Here is a 16,810-nt window from a genome sequence, read left to right as displayed (position 1 = left end):
CCCGGTGAGGCCCCAGGTCACTGTCACTCTTTTAAGTTACAGCAGTTGTCAAAATGAATGGATACAGAAAATACAAGAATTACCTTAGGGTGAATGGGGTTTGATGTACTTCTTTGGAGTGTATGTTCAGTATAAAGTGAGAAACTAGTGCCCAGTATTTTCCAGTACACTATGGTCCACTACAAACAGTGAAGGTTACACCCACCCCAGTCTCTTCCTTTACCATAAAGAAATGATAGGAGAGATGTTCCTGAATTAAATCTCTTATTTCTCTTCCATTTCCAAAACCATAGTATTTCTCTTGCGAACTTCAAAACCCTTCACTATTTTGCCACTCAAGTTTATTTTTGCAAATAATGCCCTACAGTAATTGAAATACAAAAATGATACATTGTTAAAACTTGGTTTCCTGTGACGTAAGAGCATACACAGAGCAGTTGAGTAAGAGCTAGAAAGCTAACCTCTGGATTCAGAATCAATCAGTTGTTAACAGACTTATTTAGCATAAGTCGAGGCCAAGATCTTCTACTTAAAATTGGGATAGGACGGTTGACTTAGGAAATTTTAGAACAATGTTATCCTGCCACTGAAAAGGAAGTAGCAAGTTAGGATTTTATATTATATTAATATTTAATAACACAACAGCAGCCTTGTTTAAGTAGGATTTATTCCTCCTTCAGCACTTGAACAAGATGTTTCTTGTTATATTTTCCCCCACTGTATATTCAAGCAATTCAGATTTGAGATGAAAAGATTAATTTGAGCCCAAAACACAGAATGTCACCTTTTATTTTGGGGTATTTCTGTGAATGTATGCTTTAATGTTTTAGAATAATACCACTTAGTATGTTATAGCCCCCATTTTAGGTGAGTGTAAATATTGGGGTAAATATTTTTTTATATATTTTAAAGAATTGTTTAATTTTTTAAAAAATGGAATGAAATAACTACAACCCACTAACTCTTGGTTTGATCTTTTGAAGTGCTTTCCAAAGCCTTTGCTGCAACCATTTTCAGATGCTGACTTCCGTCTCCTTTCCAGCAAATGCATACTCAACTGGATTTAAATCAGGAGACTGCTTTGGGCCGTCTAAGACTTTCCTCTTTCCCCCGATGAACTCCTTGTTTGTGTCAGTAGTGTGTTTTGGGTCATTGTCTTGCTGCATAATGAAGTGCCAGTCAATGAGTCTGGAGGCATTAACTTGTCCATAGGCAGAGAAGATGTATCTATACAATTCTGAAGTCATTCTGCTGCTATAGTCATTAGTTACTGTACACCATCAATAAAAATTGATGGTGAAAAAATAAAAATTATTGCCAGCAACCATATTACTCTGCAACTCACAACTGGCAACCCACTGAAGCTCAGCAGGTGTGAGCCTGGTCAGTACCTGGATGGGAGACCTCCTGGGAAAAACTAAGGTTGCTGCTGGAAGAGGTGTTAGTGGGGCCAGTAGGAGGTGCTCACCCTGCGGTCCATGTGGGTCCTATTGTCACCAGTATAGTGACAATAATGTAATGATAATGTTACTTTATTAGCCCTATACAATTTCTTGCATTAGGAATTCGTCTTTTTGCATACCCCAGCTTTTCTCCATGAGACACAGACACACAGACAGGGAGAGAAGCTCGGGTACGTGGGCTAGGGTTAGTGATGGGGACACTATACTATAAACTGGCGCCGTCCTTCGGATGAGACATAAAAATGAGGTCCTGCCTCTCTGTGGTCATTAAAAATCCCAGGGCGTTTCTCGAAAAGAGTAGGGGTGTAACCCCAGCGTCCTGGCCAAATTTCCCCTTAACCCTTACCAATCACGGCCTCCTAATAATCGCCATCTATGAATTGGCTTCATTACTCTGTTCTCCTCCCCACTGAGTCCCCATTACCTGTAAAGCACTTTGAGTGGACTGCCCAGAAAAGCGCTATATAAGTGTAAGCAATTATTATTATTATTATTATTATTATTATTATTATTATTATTATTATTAAAGATGAGAGAGCCAGTTCCAGAAGTGGGCTATGACACTACCTTTCAATGATGCAGTGGTATGTTTTGGAATATCTGCAGTTCAGTTCTTGATTCACACTTTCACCTAACCATCACTCTCTCATCTATCCATAAAACTTTGTTCCAGGACTCTACTGGCTCATCCCTGTACTTTTTAGAAAATAGTAACATGGACTTTCTATTTAAGGCGCTGATGAGAGGTTTGCATCTTGCGGTGTCACGTTTATAATTCTGCTGTCAAAGTCTTCTGAGAAGAGTAGATTGTGATACCTCCACACCTGTACTGTGGAGGTTGTTGGTGATATCAGCAGTTACTTTAGAGTTTTTCTTCACAGCTGATAATTTTTCTATCATCAACAGCAGTTGTTTTCCTCGAACAACTGCTCAGTACACCAGTGTTTTTTTTCTCTTTCAGCATCATCCAAAGTAGTGATTTCGCTATGCCCAGTTTCTGTGCTATGGTTCTGATTGAATTTTTCTTTTCCTTCAGCATCCAAATGACTTGCTTTTCTTTCATAGACATTTCTCTAGTCTTCATGTTGGTTAAGGCCTACTGACTCCAAAGGCCGACACTTAAGAGGAGAGCAGAGGCCAACTCCAACACTACACATTCATAATCAATGCAACAGGAAACACTTGACCAATAAGAAACACATGCCAGTCAACTATCCCAATACTTATGCTCACCTAGCATAAATAGGGACTCAAATAGGGGGATTGAACACAAAAAGTGCCATTATTCTAAAACGGTACAACATATAAGCACAGAAATAACAGGAAACAAATCATGGCATTCTGTACTTCTACCTCATATTCACCTTTTCATCTCAAAGCCAAATTGCTTGAGTATACAGCAAAAATAGCAATTTTGACTTCACTGTCTCAATACTTATCAAGGGCACTGTATTTCTCACAAGCATTCCAGTTTTTTTTTAAAATTGAATATCTTTTGAACCAATTGCTATTTATTTGACTAAAGCACTTCCCATATAAGAAAAGGAAACACAGCTAACACAAAAACCGTTATTTGACAAAGAAAGATTTGATCTGAGTCAAAACAACCAATTGATAAACAGAGGTGAAGAAGATGAAGAAGACACATTTTGGGTAATTCATTTGCACTTTCTTTTAGAAATGTATCCTGGTGGCTCTAACATTATTAATAAAAAGCAAAGTGAGAGAACATCTTTCTTTAGCTTGCCCTGTTTTCTAATTTGCCTGTTTTATATAAAGGAAGCATTCTGGTCTGATTAAAATACTATCATTACATTTTAATGGCTGAGAGAAGCAACAAGCTAACAAAAGAGAAGAAAATAAGAACTGCACAACTTCTTATCTGGGTGTTCTCCTAACCTACTGTATATTACACAAAAGTTTAAAAATATAAATTACATCAAATAAAGTAAAATTTGAACTTATACAGTGCTATCACATGGACATTTAACATATACTGTAGCATGCAATATGGCAACTCATTGTATTCCCTAGTGCTGAGCTTTTTGTACAAAGTAACATGCCCTTATAATGTTTACTCCTTAGTTCCTTCGATTTTCCTTTTCATAAAATTAAGTTATTTAACACTTTTTTGAGAGCTTATACATTAATCTATAGGCAATATTGCGCAGTTATTGCACTTTGATATATCAGAGTATACAAACTGTCCCACAAACATGAATAAGAACATTTCTACATTTACATATGTTGTGTCAATATCTCAAATTCGATCCTGTGGTAGACGTACAGCAGTGTTAATAAAGCCTAACAAGGCACATGGAGGTTGTATATTCTCCCCATATTTGTGTGAGTTTCCTCCCACAGTCTAAAAAACTGGTAGGTTAACTTGCTTCTGTGAATATTGGCCCTGGTGTGAATTGGTCCATGTGTCGATTCCCATACAGTGTGTACCCTGCCTTGTGCGCATTACTTACTAGGATAGGCTAAGACTCCCCCATGACCCTAAATTGGAAGAATCAGTTAGAAAATGGATGGATAGATTTTCTGGAAAGGAATATTCATTGGGTTTTCAGTGGGTATAAAAAAGGCAATTTTATAATTTTAACTAACAATGTGCATATCGAACAAATAACATGAATGTGGAGGAAATGAGTTAAAGGCAGCTGCAGCTAATTAACAACAAAGACAATTAGCTGTTAAACTCTCCCGGGAAATTATTAGAAATGAAAGATGTCATAGACGATCAGAGGCTTCATTAATAGCACTTGCACAAGTTAAGCAGTGTTTCTTGATCTGTGAAATTATAATGTACAAAAAGTACAGTCAGACAGGTCCTGGTGACCTGGCCTTTATTCTGTGGGATGCTTCCTGACTCACAAAGCACTGCTTTGTTTTGCAGTCTGAAAATCCCTAGCCCACCAAATAAGGAAGTCAACTATTGTGAGCTTCTCCTTGCAAATAATCTCAAATACAAAAGCAACAGCTACTGAATAGTATGACCTAATACTCCGGATACTTATTGCATAATGTTTATAAAACGTTTATCCCCAACACACATCTCTGGACATTGAAACATGGCTCACAATCATTCCAACATGGTACAGGCTGGCATTTTTACACACTGGAGTATTGTAAATGTCCATATTTGTAATGTGTAAAGTTTTTTCATGAAGATGGAAAAGGCACAGGAAACCATAAAGCTTAGGGAGCAGGGAACTGTGTCAGCATGGAGGCAGCAAAAAGAACAAACAGAGGTTAATTCCATGCCTGAAAGAAAGAGTGAGAGAAATACACAATATTTTGGCTGTACAGCTTCCTTTGAGTGTTTGGAGGAGGCAAACAGAAATGTGAAGGAGAGAAGTGGGACAGTGAAAACAAAAGGAAAGAAAAGGTGAAAATGGTGGCAGAAAGGGGACAATGACAGATTCTGTGAGGAAGCATGAGAGGCAGCAATTTGTAAATGAAAAGAAAAGATTACAAAGATACAACAACCGTTATATAAGATGGTGTCAAACAGCTTGAAAGAAAAAGCATTCATTCAGCATTGTGGAAAATGATTATCAGAATGACTGCAAAGCAGTTTTCAGAGAGTCTACAGTCCCCATTATTTATTGAAAAGTTTGCACCTTTCAAAGCATTTTGACCTTAGATACAGTGCTGTGTGAAATTTTCATCATATCTGTCGTGGAGGACTCACTATAAGCCTGAATCTATATTGAAGAAACCTTGAGAATTCCAGGTTAATGTGTGCATTACTGAGGGTTTAGAGGCAGTTTGGCAACTCTAGCCCTTAATACTGTACCATTGTGACCTAACCACATGACTCATGCTAAATGTTGCTAGATGCTAGACTGATTCTATAGACTTTCACTCTCTACAGATTCCTTCCAGGATCAAAGCTCTCACGTTGGACTCCTTCTGGGGAAGACTTGAGTGGGATCTTTCCTTCTCTAGGTCTTCCCTTTGTGTGCTCTCTCTACTCTTCTCTTAATTGATGCAGAGTCTTCCCAACAATTCAACCAGTGACACTCACACTTCCTTTATACAGTATATGGCCGGCAGCTATATCGCCCTGAAACTAACAACTGGCAACCCACTGAAGCTAAGTAGGTGTAAACCTGGTCAGTACCTGGATCTGAGACCTCCTGGGAAAAACTAAGGTTGCTGCTGGAAGAAGTGTAAGTGGGGCCAGCAGGGGGTGCTCACCCTGTGGTCCATGTGGGTCCTAATGCCCCAGTATAGTAACAGGGACACTATACTGTAAACAGGCGCCGTTCTTTGGATGAGATGTAAAACCGAGGTCCTGACTCTCTGTGGTCATTAAAAACCCCAGGACATTTCTTGAAAAGAGTAGGGGTGTAAGCAATTACTATTATTATATTTCTAATATATACTAACGCTAGCTCACTAGGCATAACAGTCTTCGTTCTGATTTACTCCACAGCACCCAGCTCTTTCTCTCATTCTGCTGAATTGGGAATCAGTGGGTGGCATTGCTGCCTTGTAGTGCTGGGGCCCTAGGTTCAATTCCGGATGTGAGGTGCTACTTGTGTTGAGATTGTACATTTTCCCCAGAGTCTTTATTATCCCCCGGGGTGGGGGTGGAGTTGTTTTACAGCAGCAGTGTTGGTGTACAGACGGACAGAAGAAAAAGAAACGACAGGATCAACAATATACATATACATATTTGCATAGAAGGTCAAATGTTAGGTAACGATATGGCTACAGGTACGAATGAAAGTTAAATCTGTTGGTTTTGGAGGAGAGTTATGTTCCTGTGAGCTTCAGATTGGTGTGATTAATGGGCTTTTGGGAAAATTGACCATGGTGTGAGAGTGTGAGTGTTTGTATCTTTGTTTGTGTGTGTGCCCTGTGATGGACTGACGTCCCATCCAGGATGTACTGCGCCTGGCACCCATTGCTTGCCAGGATAGGCTCCAGCTCCCCAGAGACCCTGAATTGGAAGAAGCAGTAAGAAAACAGGTGGATGTTTTGACTTTATTACTCTTCTTCGTCTGTAGATGTGAGAAAAACTGGTGCGACTTTGCAAGGCAATGCCTCACTCATGCAGGTGCAGCCCTGGTCCATGAAGCCACTCCTGTCCTCAGCAGCAGACTTCTTCCACACTGACTCTAGCAAATTACACATCTGTTTTGGACCTGTGACTAACCTCAGTACAGCATTTGCTATATCTTTATCTTCACAAGTTGCCTTAAAGATCACCAAGCCTCACAGGCCTACTGATTAAGAACTCTTAACTACAGAACACTTACTCTCCTTCTAGGCTGATCCTGTGCAGTGAGGGATGTGCTTCAGTAACATATACCGGCACCCGCAACACAGGTGCAGTTTGGTATATTACTTATTTACTGCTGGCATCTAAACACAGACGGATTCCCTCATCAGGTTATTCGCTCATTAGGCTCTTCATTAGTATCTGAGGTGTAGATAATTTCACGGAAGCCTACCTTAACCTCTCCTTTCCTTCATATGTAGTTCCATTCACTCTGGGTGTCATACAGTTGTTCATCTCTGGTGCGTCTTATAATGTGGCCATCTTGGCTCAAGGCCACACCATTAACAGAATTGAGTCAACATGGTGCATCCTAAAGGAGTCAACCCTTACCCCTACACAGGGAGCATCTGAGAAAAGATGTATTTTCACCAGACACACACCACAGTGAGGTGAGATATTTCAAATGTACTCTTTCATATTGTGACTGAACAAAGAGTGCAAGAACATACTTGAATCGTGCTTGAATTAGGGTAGTAGTTTCCAAAATTTCCATAATAATTTGATTGCTTAAATAGGTAACCATGTTTGTTTACCAGGTATGCAAGCATTTTCACAACGTACAACAGAATCAAAATATACTGTTACTGAGGGTGCCCTTATACTAAATTCACCCATTAGAACAAAAATGTCATTTTCTTTTGCACACTGTTTGAAGAAAAGCCGACTTCAATAAAATAAAGTTTCTCAGATCTTATAAGAGGTGTCAGTAATGTCTGCAAAATGCCATTCAAAATTACAGATTCCTTAACTATAAAGAACATTTTAATACTTAATATTCAATAATATTGAAAATTCAATCTCCCCCTTTCTCCTTTACATCACCTGCATATTTAGTTAACACTCAGCGCTGTTCTTTGCACACTGAAAACATGGCTAAGTGTTTAATTCAGAATCCTGGCAACTCAGCAATAGTGTAGATTAGGTGCTGATTCTGTGAGTACCCGCTTCACAGCCTGATCCTGTCTGAGTCCTTAGATACAGGTTAGAGGTCACTTTAGGTTGCTGGATATCAGGTAGCTCTTGAACTCTGGAAAAGAAAGACTAAGCTGAGAAGCCCAAAGGTCAGAAAAGGAGAAAACATTCTTATTAGTTTTTCTAACCCAGAGTGAAGCAGATTTAAAGATGTGATAAATGCTATTGAAACAGGAGAAAAAAAAGTGTAACCATAACTCTCAAAAAAACATTTTTTTTAAGTAATACTAATCAACCATCAATCATCAGTCCACACATCCTGGTGTAGGCTGCAGCTATGCTATTAACTTCAAACTTAATGTTCATTGTATTTATTAAAGAAACTGAACTAATGCTCAACATTTCTGAGTCGTCATTCATTATTTCACTGTTGTAAAAATGCATTCCTCATCTTTTTTAAAATTCATTTGAAATCTCAAACTGCACTCTAGTGTAACATTGCCAATATAATGACAAGAAGATCTCATGGCATATTCAGCATTTCATTTAAGAAATTTGATCACCATGTTTCATTGAAAACGGTTTTATCATTTCAAAGCAAATTTTCGCCTTTAAAAAATGTTGGCAACGCTATTATTCAGAGCATAACCAAATTTTACACTCTTCTATTTCTGATGCTTTCTTTACTGTGCTTTCTACTGTTTTAGCTTCCTCCTGCTTCACAGATTCACAATCTCTTCCTTTTCCTCAATTATTCTCATCTTGCTTATGCTGCCCTAGATTTCTTCCCGTATTATCGTCAGAATCATTCTCTCCGCTTCTTTTTTGCCTCTTTCGCTTGTGCTCTTTTTCACTACTTTTCTCTTTGCATTCTTTTCCCTTGTAAAAATCCGTCTGATCCCAGGCTGTGAACTGGTGTTTGATTTGCCCAGTGGGACTCCTCTCACGGATGTTGGATGGCAGGTTATCTCTGTTGTCTCTTCCCAGGAAGCTCGATAAAAGACCACTGTACTGTGGAAGGGAAGGATCACGTCTTTGCTGCTCACTTATCCCTGACACATCTGTTGCTGTCTCAAGACTGTGGTAATAAAACTGCTGTTTTCTGAAGTGGCTGAGGTGTGACACATGGAAAGCTAGGTCTTTGAATACTGATATCACTGAGATTAGAAAAAAGAACACTTAGAATACCATGTAACCAGAGAGTGCTGGCCAAGGTAAACTGGTGAAGATCAGCATTAGATCGCTGATGCCACTGGTTCCACTAACCAGTTTTGCAGAGCTCAAAAGAGACACTCTAAATATTTGTACAGAAGATCATCAGTCCTGGATTCACCTCCTGTCTTCAAGACATGTGTTCCCCAGCTGACAGGCAGCCAAGCCAGCAAGAAACTGCTCAGGTTCATATCAGTTCTGTTTTCCACAGCATGACAGCTTGACATCAGCATCTACACCAGACTGACAGAGTGAAAACAGGAACTGGCTGCCTCCTATCGCCCTCCCTGATGCACGCTTGTCAAAGGGAGAGCTCCAGCTTAGAGAAGTGTAAGAAAACCGGGGGGAAAAATACAAACTGCTTTTAACACTCTCCATTGAGTCAAAACAAGGAAACATACAAAAATGGCAGCATTTTGAGAGAGCATTGGTGTTGTGCTCTCATTCCTGACAACCTAACGTTTGGTCCTTACTTGTGCTCATGTTGTTTCAAAAATGTCATTAACAGCCTTGAAAATACAGCGTACAGTATCAACACTGATAAAACACCGCAGGACTGCGCCTATGATATTGTTTGAATGTTTGGATTCACCTTGTGCAGAAAGGCTTGCGAAAAGAACAACACCTTTCCTTCTTCTTTGCTGTATTTTCTAGTTAATACATTTGCATCGCTGAACTGAAGAGAGCCTCTTGGCATCAGTGATGATTTTTTTCAGTTTGAATCGAAAATGTTGCTTCATACCCATACCTTCATTATACTAAGTCTTCATTACTGCAGTTGTCTCTGGATACAATGACAGCTTGTTATTCAGGACTGTGAACTGGTAAAGAAATGCATGCCAGAGGCTTTCATAAGCACTAATCCCACTGAACACTTGACTGAGGCTCTCAAGACACTTCTCTGGCTACCAGTGTGGTCAATGATAACATTTTAATTTCGCTTTTCAAATCATCACATGGACTTGTTCCTTTTCATACGACTGACTTCATTATGTTACACGTCCCAAGGCATACTCTAATTTCTACTTCTCAAGGAAACTGGCATTCAGAATGCAACTACGACCACTCCATTCCAGAGCTTTCTGCCGTGATATCTCTTGAGATTAAGATCCACCTCCCTATATGACATGCAATTTCAGGCCCCTTTTTGGAAACACTAATAACAGATTTTCAGTTTACTTGATTAATTTATTGATAAATGTATTCTGAATACATTTATTACTTATTTGGAGCTCCAGGACACCACATCTGAATGAATACCGATTTAAACATGGAATTCCATCATGTTTATTTTTCCTGATGGAAAATAAAATCTCAGTGTTACCCTTCATGACTTTGCAGGAAAGGACCTGTCCTTTTTAAATAATAGAAGAAAAACTCAAAGCATTGGTGACTCAGCCTTTTTGCAATACACTATGTAATAATGGTTGGTGTATTATGGCCCTAATAATAATACACTTTATTTTTACATAGTGCTTTAAAAGTGGCATCTCAATGCGCTTTACAGAACAACAAAACAAAAAAATACACAAAATATATGTATTGAATCTGCATGAGAGGAGATATTAGAAGGAACTATGCAATACAGCAGGAGCAAAGGAGCACTGAACCAATTAAATAAAAGCCCTTCTAAAAAATAAGGTTTTGAATTGAGATTTGAAAGAGCTGAGGGAAGGTAACTCTCTGATATCTTTTAGAATAGAGTTCCAGAGCTTTGGAGCATAGCAGGAGAAGGCCCTGTCATCCAAAGAGTGTAGACAGGCTTGGGTGTCAGACAGGAGACCAGAATTAGATGAGAGAAGGTTCTGAGGTGGGGAGTAGGATGACAGGTACTGAGGTGCCATGCCATGCAGAGCCTTATAGGTGAGCATGAGGATTTTGAAGTCCACACGAAATCTCTGAGGAAACCAGTGCATGGACTCCTAGATAGGAGTAATGTGATCACTTGCAATAGATTTGGTCAGGATTCTGACTGCTAAGCTCTGGACATACTGCAGTTTGTTCAATGTGGATTTAGATACCCCAGCGAGTACAGCTTTACAATAGTCAATATGGGAAAAGATTGAAGTTTTAACCGGCTTTTCAGCAACAGTTAGCGACAACATAGGACATAGTCTGGCAATATTTTTGAGGTGGAAGAATGATGTTTTGACAATATGTTGCATATGTGGGTCAAATGTCAAGCCTGGATCAAAACTCACCCCCACATCCTCCAGTTTTCACTGAAGCTCAATTAAAGCACCATCCACACAGGGTTACTACATTGGCAGTTGATGGGGCACTCCAATAAGCATGCCTTCAGTCTTGTCACAGTTTAGATGAAGGAAGGATTAAATCATCCATGCTTTTATGTCAGAGATGTAATTAGAGAGAGGAGAGACAGCCATATCAGTGTGGTAAAATATTCAATGCTTTAATGAATATTTGAAATAACTCTAGCCTAGACTAATGTGTAAAGAACAGTGAAAACAAGCTTATGCTATAGCAAAGAAAAGTGGAGGAAAGATACAATTTAGAGGAAAAGGACAGTAAATGCACAAAACTACCTAGCTAACTTTCCAGGTAAACACTGTTAAAGGTCAACTTCACTTTATACAGCTTGGAAAGCTACACTACATATCAAACAGGGGAGTTTTGAAGACACCCTTTTTTGGAAAATGCACAAACACACTGTGCAGAAAGCCACAGCCTAAATTAGTGAGCACATTGTGTAACTCCAGGAGGAGGGAGGAGGGAGGAGGGAGGAGAGAGTATCAAGAAGCAAACTGCAAATTTGAATAATTACACACAGAGAGGCCTTTACTATGAAGTTTCTGAGAATGCAAGGTGGTCTGATGTACTGTACTGTAGGTCACGTCAAATGTAAGGCACTTTGATACGTGTTCCTGAGCGTTTATTTGGTGAACACTAAGGCAAAGCACATTGAAAAAGCAAAGCACATTGAAAAAGCACAGCATTCCCCACTAAATGAAGATTTTACACATATTTTAAATATTTCTTCAGTAATGTTTGGTCAGGTCAAAAGGCTAAATTATACAATCAGCATGCTTTTGCATTGCTTCTGTAAGTTCTGTTTTACAAAAACTCCAGTCACAATTCCAATATTATATACTGAATGAATTACCCTCTCAGGTCTGCTTGAGGGGAAATGCAATATGTTTGCAGTCCTAATTTGAGCGATGTGTTCAGCAGGATCCAAAGCCAGTCTGCTTCCTACATTTCCTATCTCTCACAGAACAGGAAGCTGGCCTTGCCGACAGAAACTGACATTGACACTACATTTTCTTATTCATCACAAGATGCTATACATCATTGTATATGCATCGGTAAATACATCTTCTAGAAATTACCTGATGAGCAAACTGTGAACATATTCTTTCAGTTCTACATAGCACCTACAAGTTCAGGTGGGTAGCTGCATCAGCATGTGTAGGCTGCAAAGGAACAAGTAATAGGTTTATTCCATGCTGAAAAAAGAAGAAAGAAAACACAACGTTTCGGCCGTGAAGCCTTCTTCAGGTGTGCACAGTAACAATTCCAATATCATATACTGAATTAATTACCCTCTCAGGTCTGCTTGAGGGGAAATGCTATATGTTTGAAGTCCTTATTTGAGCGATGTGTTCAGCAGATATGTTCAGCAGGCTCCACGGCCGAAACGTTGTGTTTTCTTTCTTCTTTTTTCATCATGGAATAAACCTATTAATAGCACCTACAATACTACAATGACTACTTTTTCTATCATAAAAGTCCTGTTGGCGAAAAGACCGGTGTTTAAAGAAGTCTCACACTTAACTGATCCATTGTAAAGACAAAACATACTAGTTTGTCTGCCTGTTGGTTAACTATTTTGGCTCTTTCACTTCCAGCCAATCAAAGCTTCCTTTGACTGGAACTTACATAAACAGCTAGTTGGTTTTACATCCAAGAATAGGTAAAAGTCAAAGCAAATTAGGTTACATATTAACAGAGAGCACCCGTAAACTACATATAGGTAACAGCCAGAATATCACCAAAATATGGTGATTCAAAATATGCCTGATGATTTATTTTTATTTTCAAGCAAAATTCGTTGTTTTTTTTTATCATACCGCCTTGTGACATGCAACAAAGCAAAGGAATCTGTCTCAAAAGGATATGTGACCATCTGACAATGACAAACGTCCTAAAGCAACACCTCCAATAGAACCATACAATCCCACAATATCCCACAAACCACAAATGTTGTCTGTTCTTGTCAACCTGCAACTGCATGAAATCTTTGCTTTTTCTAAATGGAAATTGTGCATGGGGAGAACTGACATCACTTCACACATCATAATTTAGTCTGTGCAGAGGGAAAAGGTGTGTCCATTTGGATTGGTGACTCCACGGATCTTAAAATATTTCAAATGCTCAGTTGCAATGCAGTTAACAATCTATGGATCACAACCGTGAAAACATGACCAGTAAAGCACAGAATACCTATACTGACTTCCTTCCATGAACTGAAACAAAAAAGAATGTAAGAATAACAGGCAACAGCAGTGGCTCGTACCAGAAGTATTAAGACAGCCCAGACTTTTATAACCAATGCCTTAGAAAGCAAAAAGACCTACAAGCAAGATAATGTATAACAAAGTACAACCACAAGCCTAGAGTAAGTAGTAATCATGGTAAACTGCTCAATATTATTCCTTGCATTCCTGAGTGCAGTTCCAGTATTACATTCCTTGCTTTCCATGTGATAACAGCACTAATAACACTAATAAACCACATCACTGGCTATGGCTGTTTTTCCTCTTTCCTGGAATTATAAATGTCATCTCAGTTAGAGAGGAAAGAAAGGGGATTTTAAAGCACTAAGATAATAATATATGGTTTTTCTCTCATTCACATACCTGTACTTGTGCTATCGACTGAGCACAGTCATTCAGGTAACATGTTAACAGTTATGGTTTGGATCACTGTCACATTTCCTGTTCCTAACAGTTAACTTCCAAACCTGAAACACAGCACTACCTTCACTGACGACCAGGGAAAGCCTACAGACAGGCATTGTTAAGCAAATCTTCTAAGCCTGTAGACACACAATTGTGCTCAAAGTAGTAGGGATGTTATTTGGTGAGCATTAATGTTTATTATTACTTGAAGAATTACTCATGGTTAGGGAATGCAATTGCTTGATGGATAAAGTGAGATTATAACACATATGCCTGCAAAAAAACAACATGGAACCAAGTTTGAGACCATTTAGTTTTCCTTCTGCTGCATGTACTGTCATGGTGTCAGAGAAACAAATTAATCTGGAAGCCCACCTATCCATAAAATGCATTACCAGAGGTAGTGCAGGCTGAGAAAAGGACCACCTTGTCTCATTAACTTGTCCTAGCAACCAACCAGACGAGATGGGTAACAAAAGAAGACCGCAGAAACATAAAAACTTGGATTGGCATTCGAGCATGAGATTCTTTTTGCTGTAACTTCAAACGCTTTCAACCATAAGCATCAAGGAAGTATTTGTAGGAGCATGGAAAATTTAGGTCTGCAGAGAAACCGAATGGAAACGCACATGAAGAATGCTATTGTGACGCTTGCTAATAGACTGTGTACAGTAGCTCTGGACAGTTTGCAGTGATGTACAGGAGAGGGGGAGGGGTGCCTCAGATAGCCAGTTAATACACTGAAACATCTACTACATATCTACCTTGTCAGGTTAAGGGCCCAAATGAAAGGAAGAATGAAACCTTTCCCCTCCTGACCTGCTTTATTTCCACACACAGAGGCATCTAAGATGCACATGCAATCCTGCCTTGTTGATTAAGCTTTTCCCATTTTATTTATTGATTTATGAACCAGTCTCTGCAAGACCAGAATAATTCACTCGGCCGTTAATCAATAATCCTCATTCCACTCCAGCCTGCCAAGTTTTTTTGTCTGGTATCGTTCTAGGTTTTCGTCCTGCATTTTTATAACAGCTCGGGTGTTATAGTCGGCAGCCTGACGAAGATGCCACAGAGCATTCAGCGCACTCATGTTGCCAGAATCTGAACATCTCTAAATTCTACACGCAGCAGCCGCTGAAAAGACTAATTTAAAAAGGGACGGAACGAGGAAGGGAGGTATGCAATTTGAAATTCCGTTTACATTACGGCCGCAAAAAAAAAATGCGTCCATAATGTATAATTTATTTATGTACGTGAAGGCAGAAAACAATATGGCAATAGAGAACCTGGGAGTGAAGTCTCTTCAGGTACCACTGCTGCCTTGCCTGCAGACTACAGTAGCTCAGGAGACGGGAGGGGAGAGGAGGTTGGGGGGGGGGATGTCTACAGTATATTCTACTCCTCAAGTGTCTGTTTCTCACCAGTCAAGGTTAACAAGCCCCCCGTGTCTACAGCGCTAAACAGAAAAGAGAAGGGGAGGGGAACATGGTGGGGGTGGGGGGAGATATGGGGAGAAACGGGGCGGGGGGAATTCAGGAGGAAGGTTGGGGGGGGGGGGGGGGTATTGGTACTTTTACAGAAATGAATTCGGTGGTTGTATTGAAAATTATTACATTTCTTATGATTAATACAGGACATACTAATATTTATCATTCTTATTTTCAGAGTAACTATTTCAATGCATCCCTGATACCCCTTTAATTTTTTTGCTCCTTGATTTTTTTTTATTTAAAAGAAATTCTCTCTTGCGCTGAACACTGACAGATTCAGCTGAAAGACTCCCTTGCCTTCGATTCTGGCTGGCAGTCAGCCTAGTCGTGCCAAGGTGGGCTGGGCTGCGCAGCATGGGCTTCTAATGGTGGACAGAAAACAATTTGCATTGCAGAGACGAAAAAATGTATCATCGCGGAATAGCTAGTAATACTGATAACGTGATGCCGCGGCAGAAAAGCCTACCTTTCTTTCCATCGCTGCAATGCAGTCTGCTGTCTCGAGGCTGCTGCAAGATAATAATTACAATAACAAGAGTCTCTGTCCGACGGCTTAGTTCTGAACTTCCTTACGGCTCCAGACTGCGATTCTCACACACTCCCCCCTGGGTGTTTGTATGGGTAGATGGATGGCTGGTGCCTCGGAAGGGGCTGAGTCTAGAGGATGGAGCCGGGTCTGGTGTAGTTTAGTGCGGCTGAGACAGCGGCGCAGGCGCGGGCGCTGCTGGAGACACGATCAATACAAAAGAGGGTTAAGAGGGAGCGTCGTCAAATTCCCCCGGACAGAAAGGAGCTTGTTAAAAACACACACACAGTTCTGTTAAAGGGGGCGCAGAGACAGGGGATCCGCGTGAAAAGTTGATGTGTGAAGAACAGTATGAAGTTCAATTTAATGAATGACATGTTCAGAGACTTGAGAGATTAAATAAATTAGGGAGTGTGTACAAAGTGTCTGGAATGCACTGTTTGCAAAGGGTCGTTAGCGTGAAAGGACCTCACTTTATTCCACAGTGCTTTGTTTAGGCAGAGGCCTTTCAAATAAACAGGTCATAAGGCACTTTTTAGTTTCACCATTATTAAACTATTCTTGTGACAATATAAATAGAATAACAATAATTAGAAACACTAATTCAACCAAAAAATAACATGTATTTATAATTTATAGAATTACAACATTAGAAAGCGTCTTTTTGGTGTAGGGAGGGCTACATTCATTTATCATATTAGTTGAAAAATTGACAGCCGTTTAAACCGATAATTTATATGTATGTTTCCACAAGGCAATTTCAAACTGCATCAGAGATTTGGTACTTCAGATTTTAGCTCAGTCAAGTGGTGCATGGGTGATTTGGGAATGATAAATCTGTTATTAACTGATTGACTCTAAGCATAAGAATCAAGTGTGAAACACCCACCAGGGGACACAAGAGGAACGCATGGTGAAATGTATTTAAAACCAAGAACGGCAGGCAGATGCTTAAGCGAAGAGTTGTGGGAGTCTGGAATGAGCAA

General features: G+C 39.7%; 1 protein-coding gene across 1 annotated transcript in view; it reads right to left on the bottom strand.

Annotated features, from left to right (window-relative positions):
- smarcd3b (SWI/SNF related BAF chromatin remodeling complex subunit D3b) overlaps positions 1-16,011 on the bottom strand; it is a 95,342-nt gene extending 79,331 nt beyond the window's left edge. Inside the window, exon 1 of the mRNA XM_088643123.1 lies at positions 15,765-16,011. Coding sequence (XP_088499249.1) covers positions 15,765-15,776 — 12 coding nt within the window. The 5' untranslated portion in view covers positions 15,777-16,011. The remainder of the gene's footprint in view (positions 1-15,764) is intronic.
- Between the last annotated feature and the right edge of the window lie 799 nt (positions 16,012-16,810).

This window comes from Lepisosteus platostomus, chromosome 8 (genome assembly GCF_059453375.1).
Source record: "Lepisosteus platostomus isolate fLepPlt1 chromosome 8, fLepPlt1.hap1, whole genome shotgun sequence".
Taxonomy (NCBI): Eukaryota; Metazoa; Chordata; class Actinopteri; order Semionotiformes; family Lepisosteidae; genus Lepisosteus; species Lepisosteus platostomus.
This window is presented reverse-complemented; position numbering and strand designations above follow the sequence as displayed.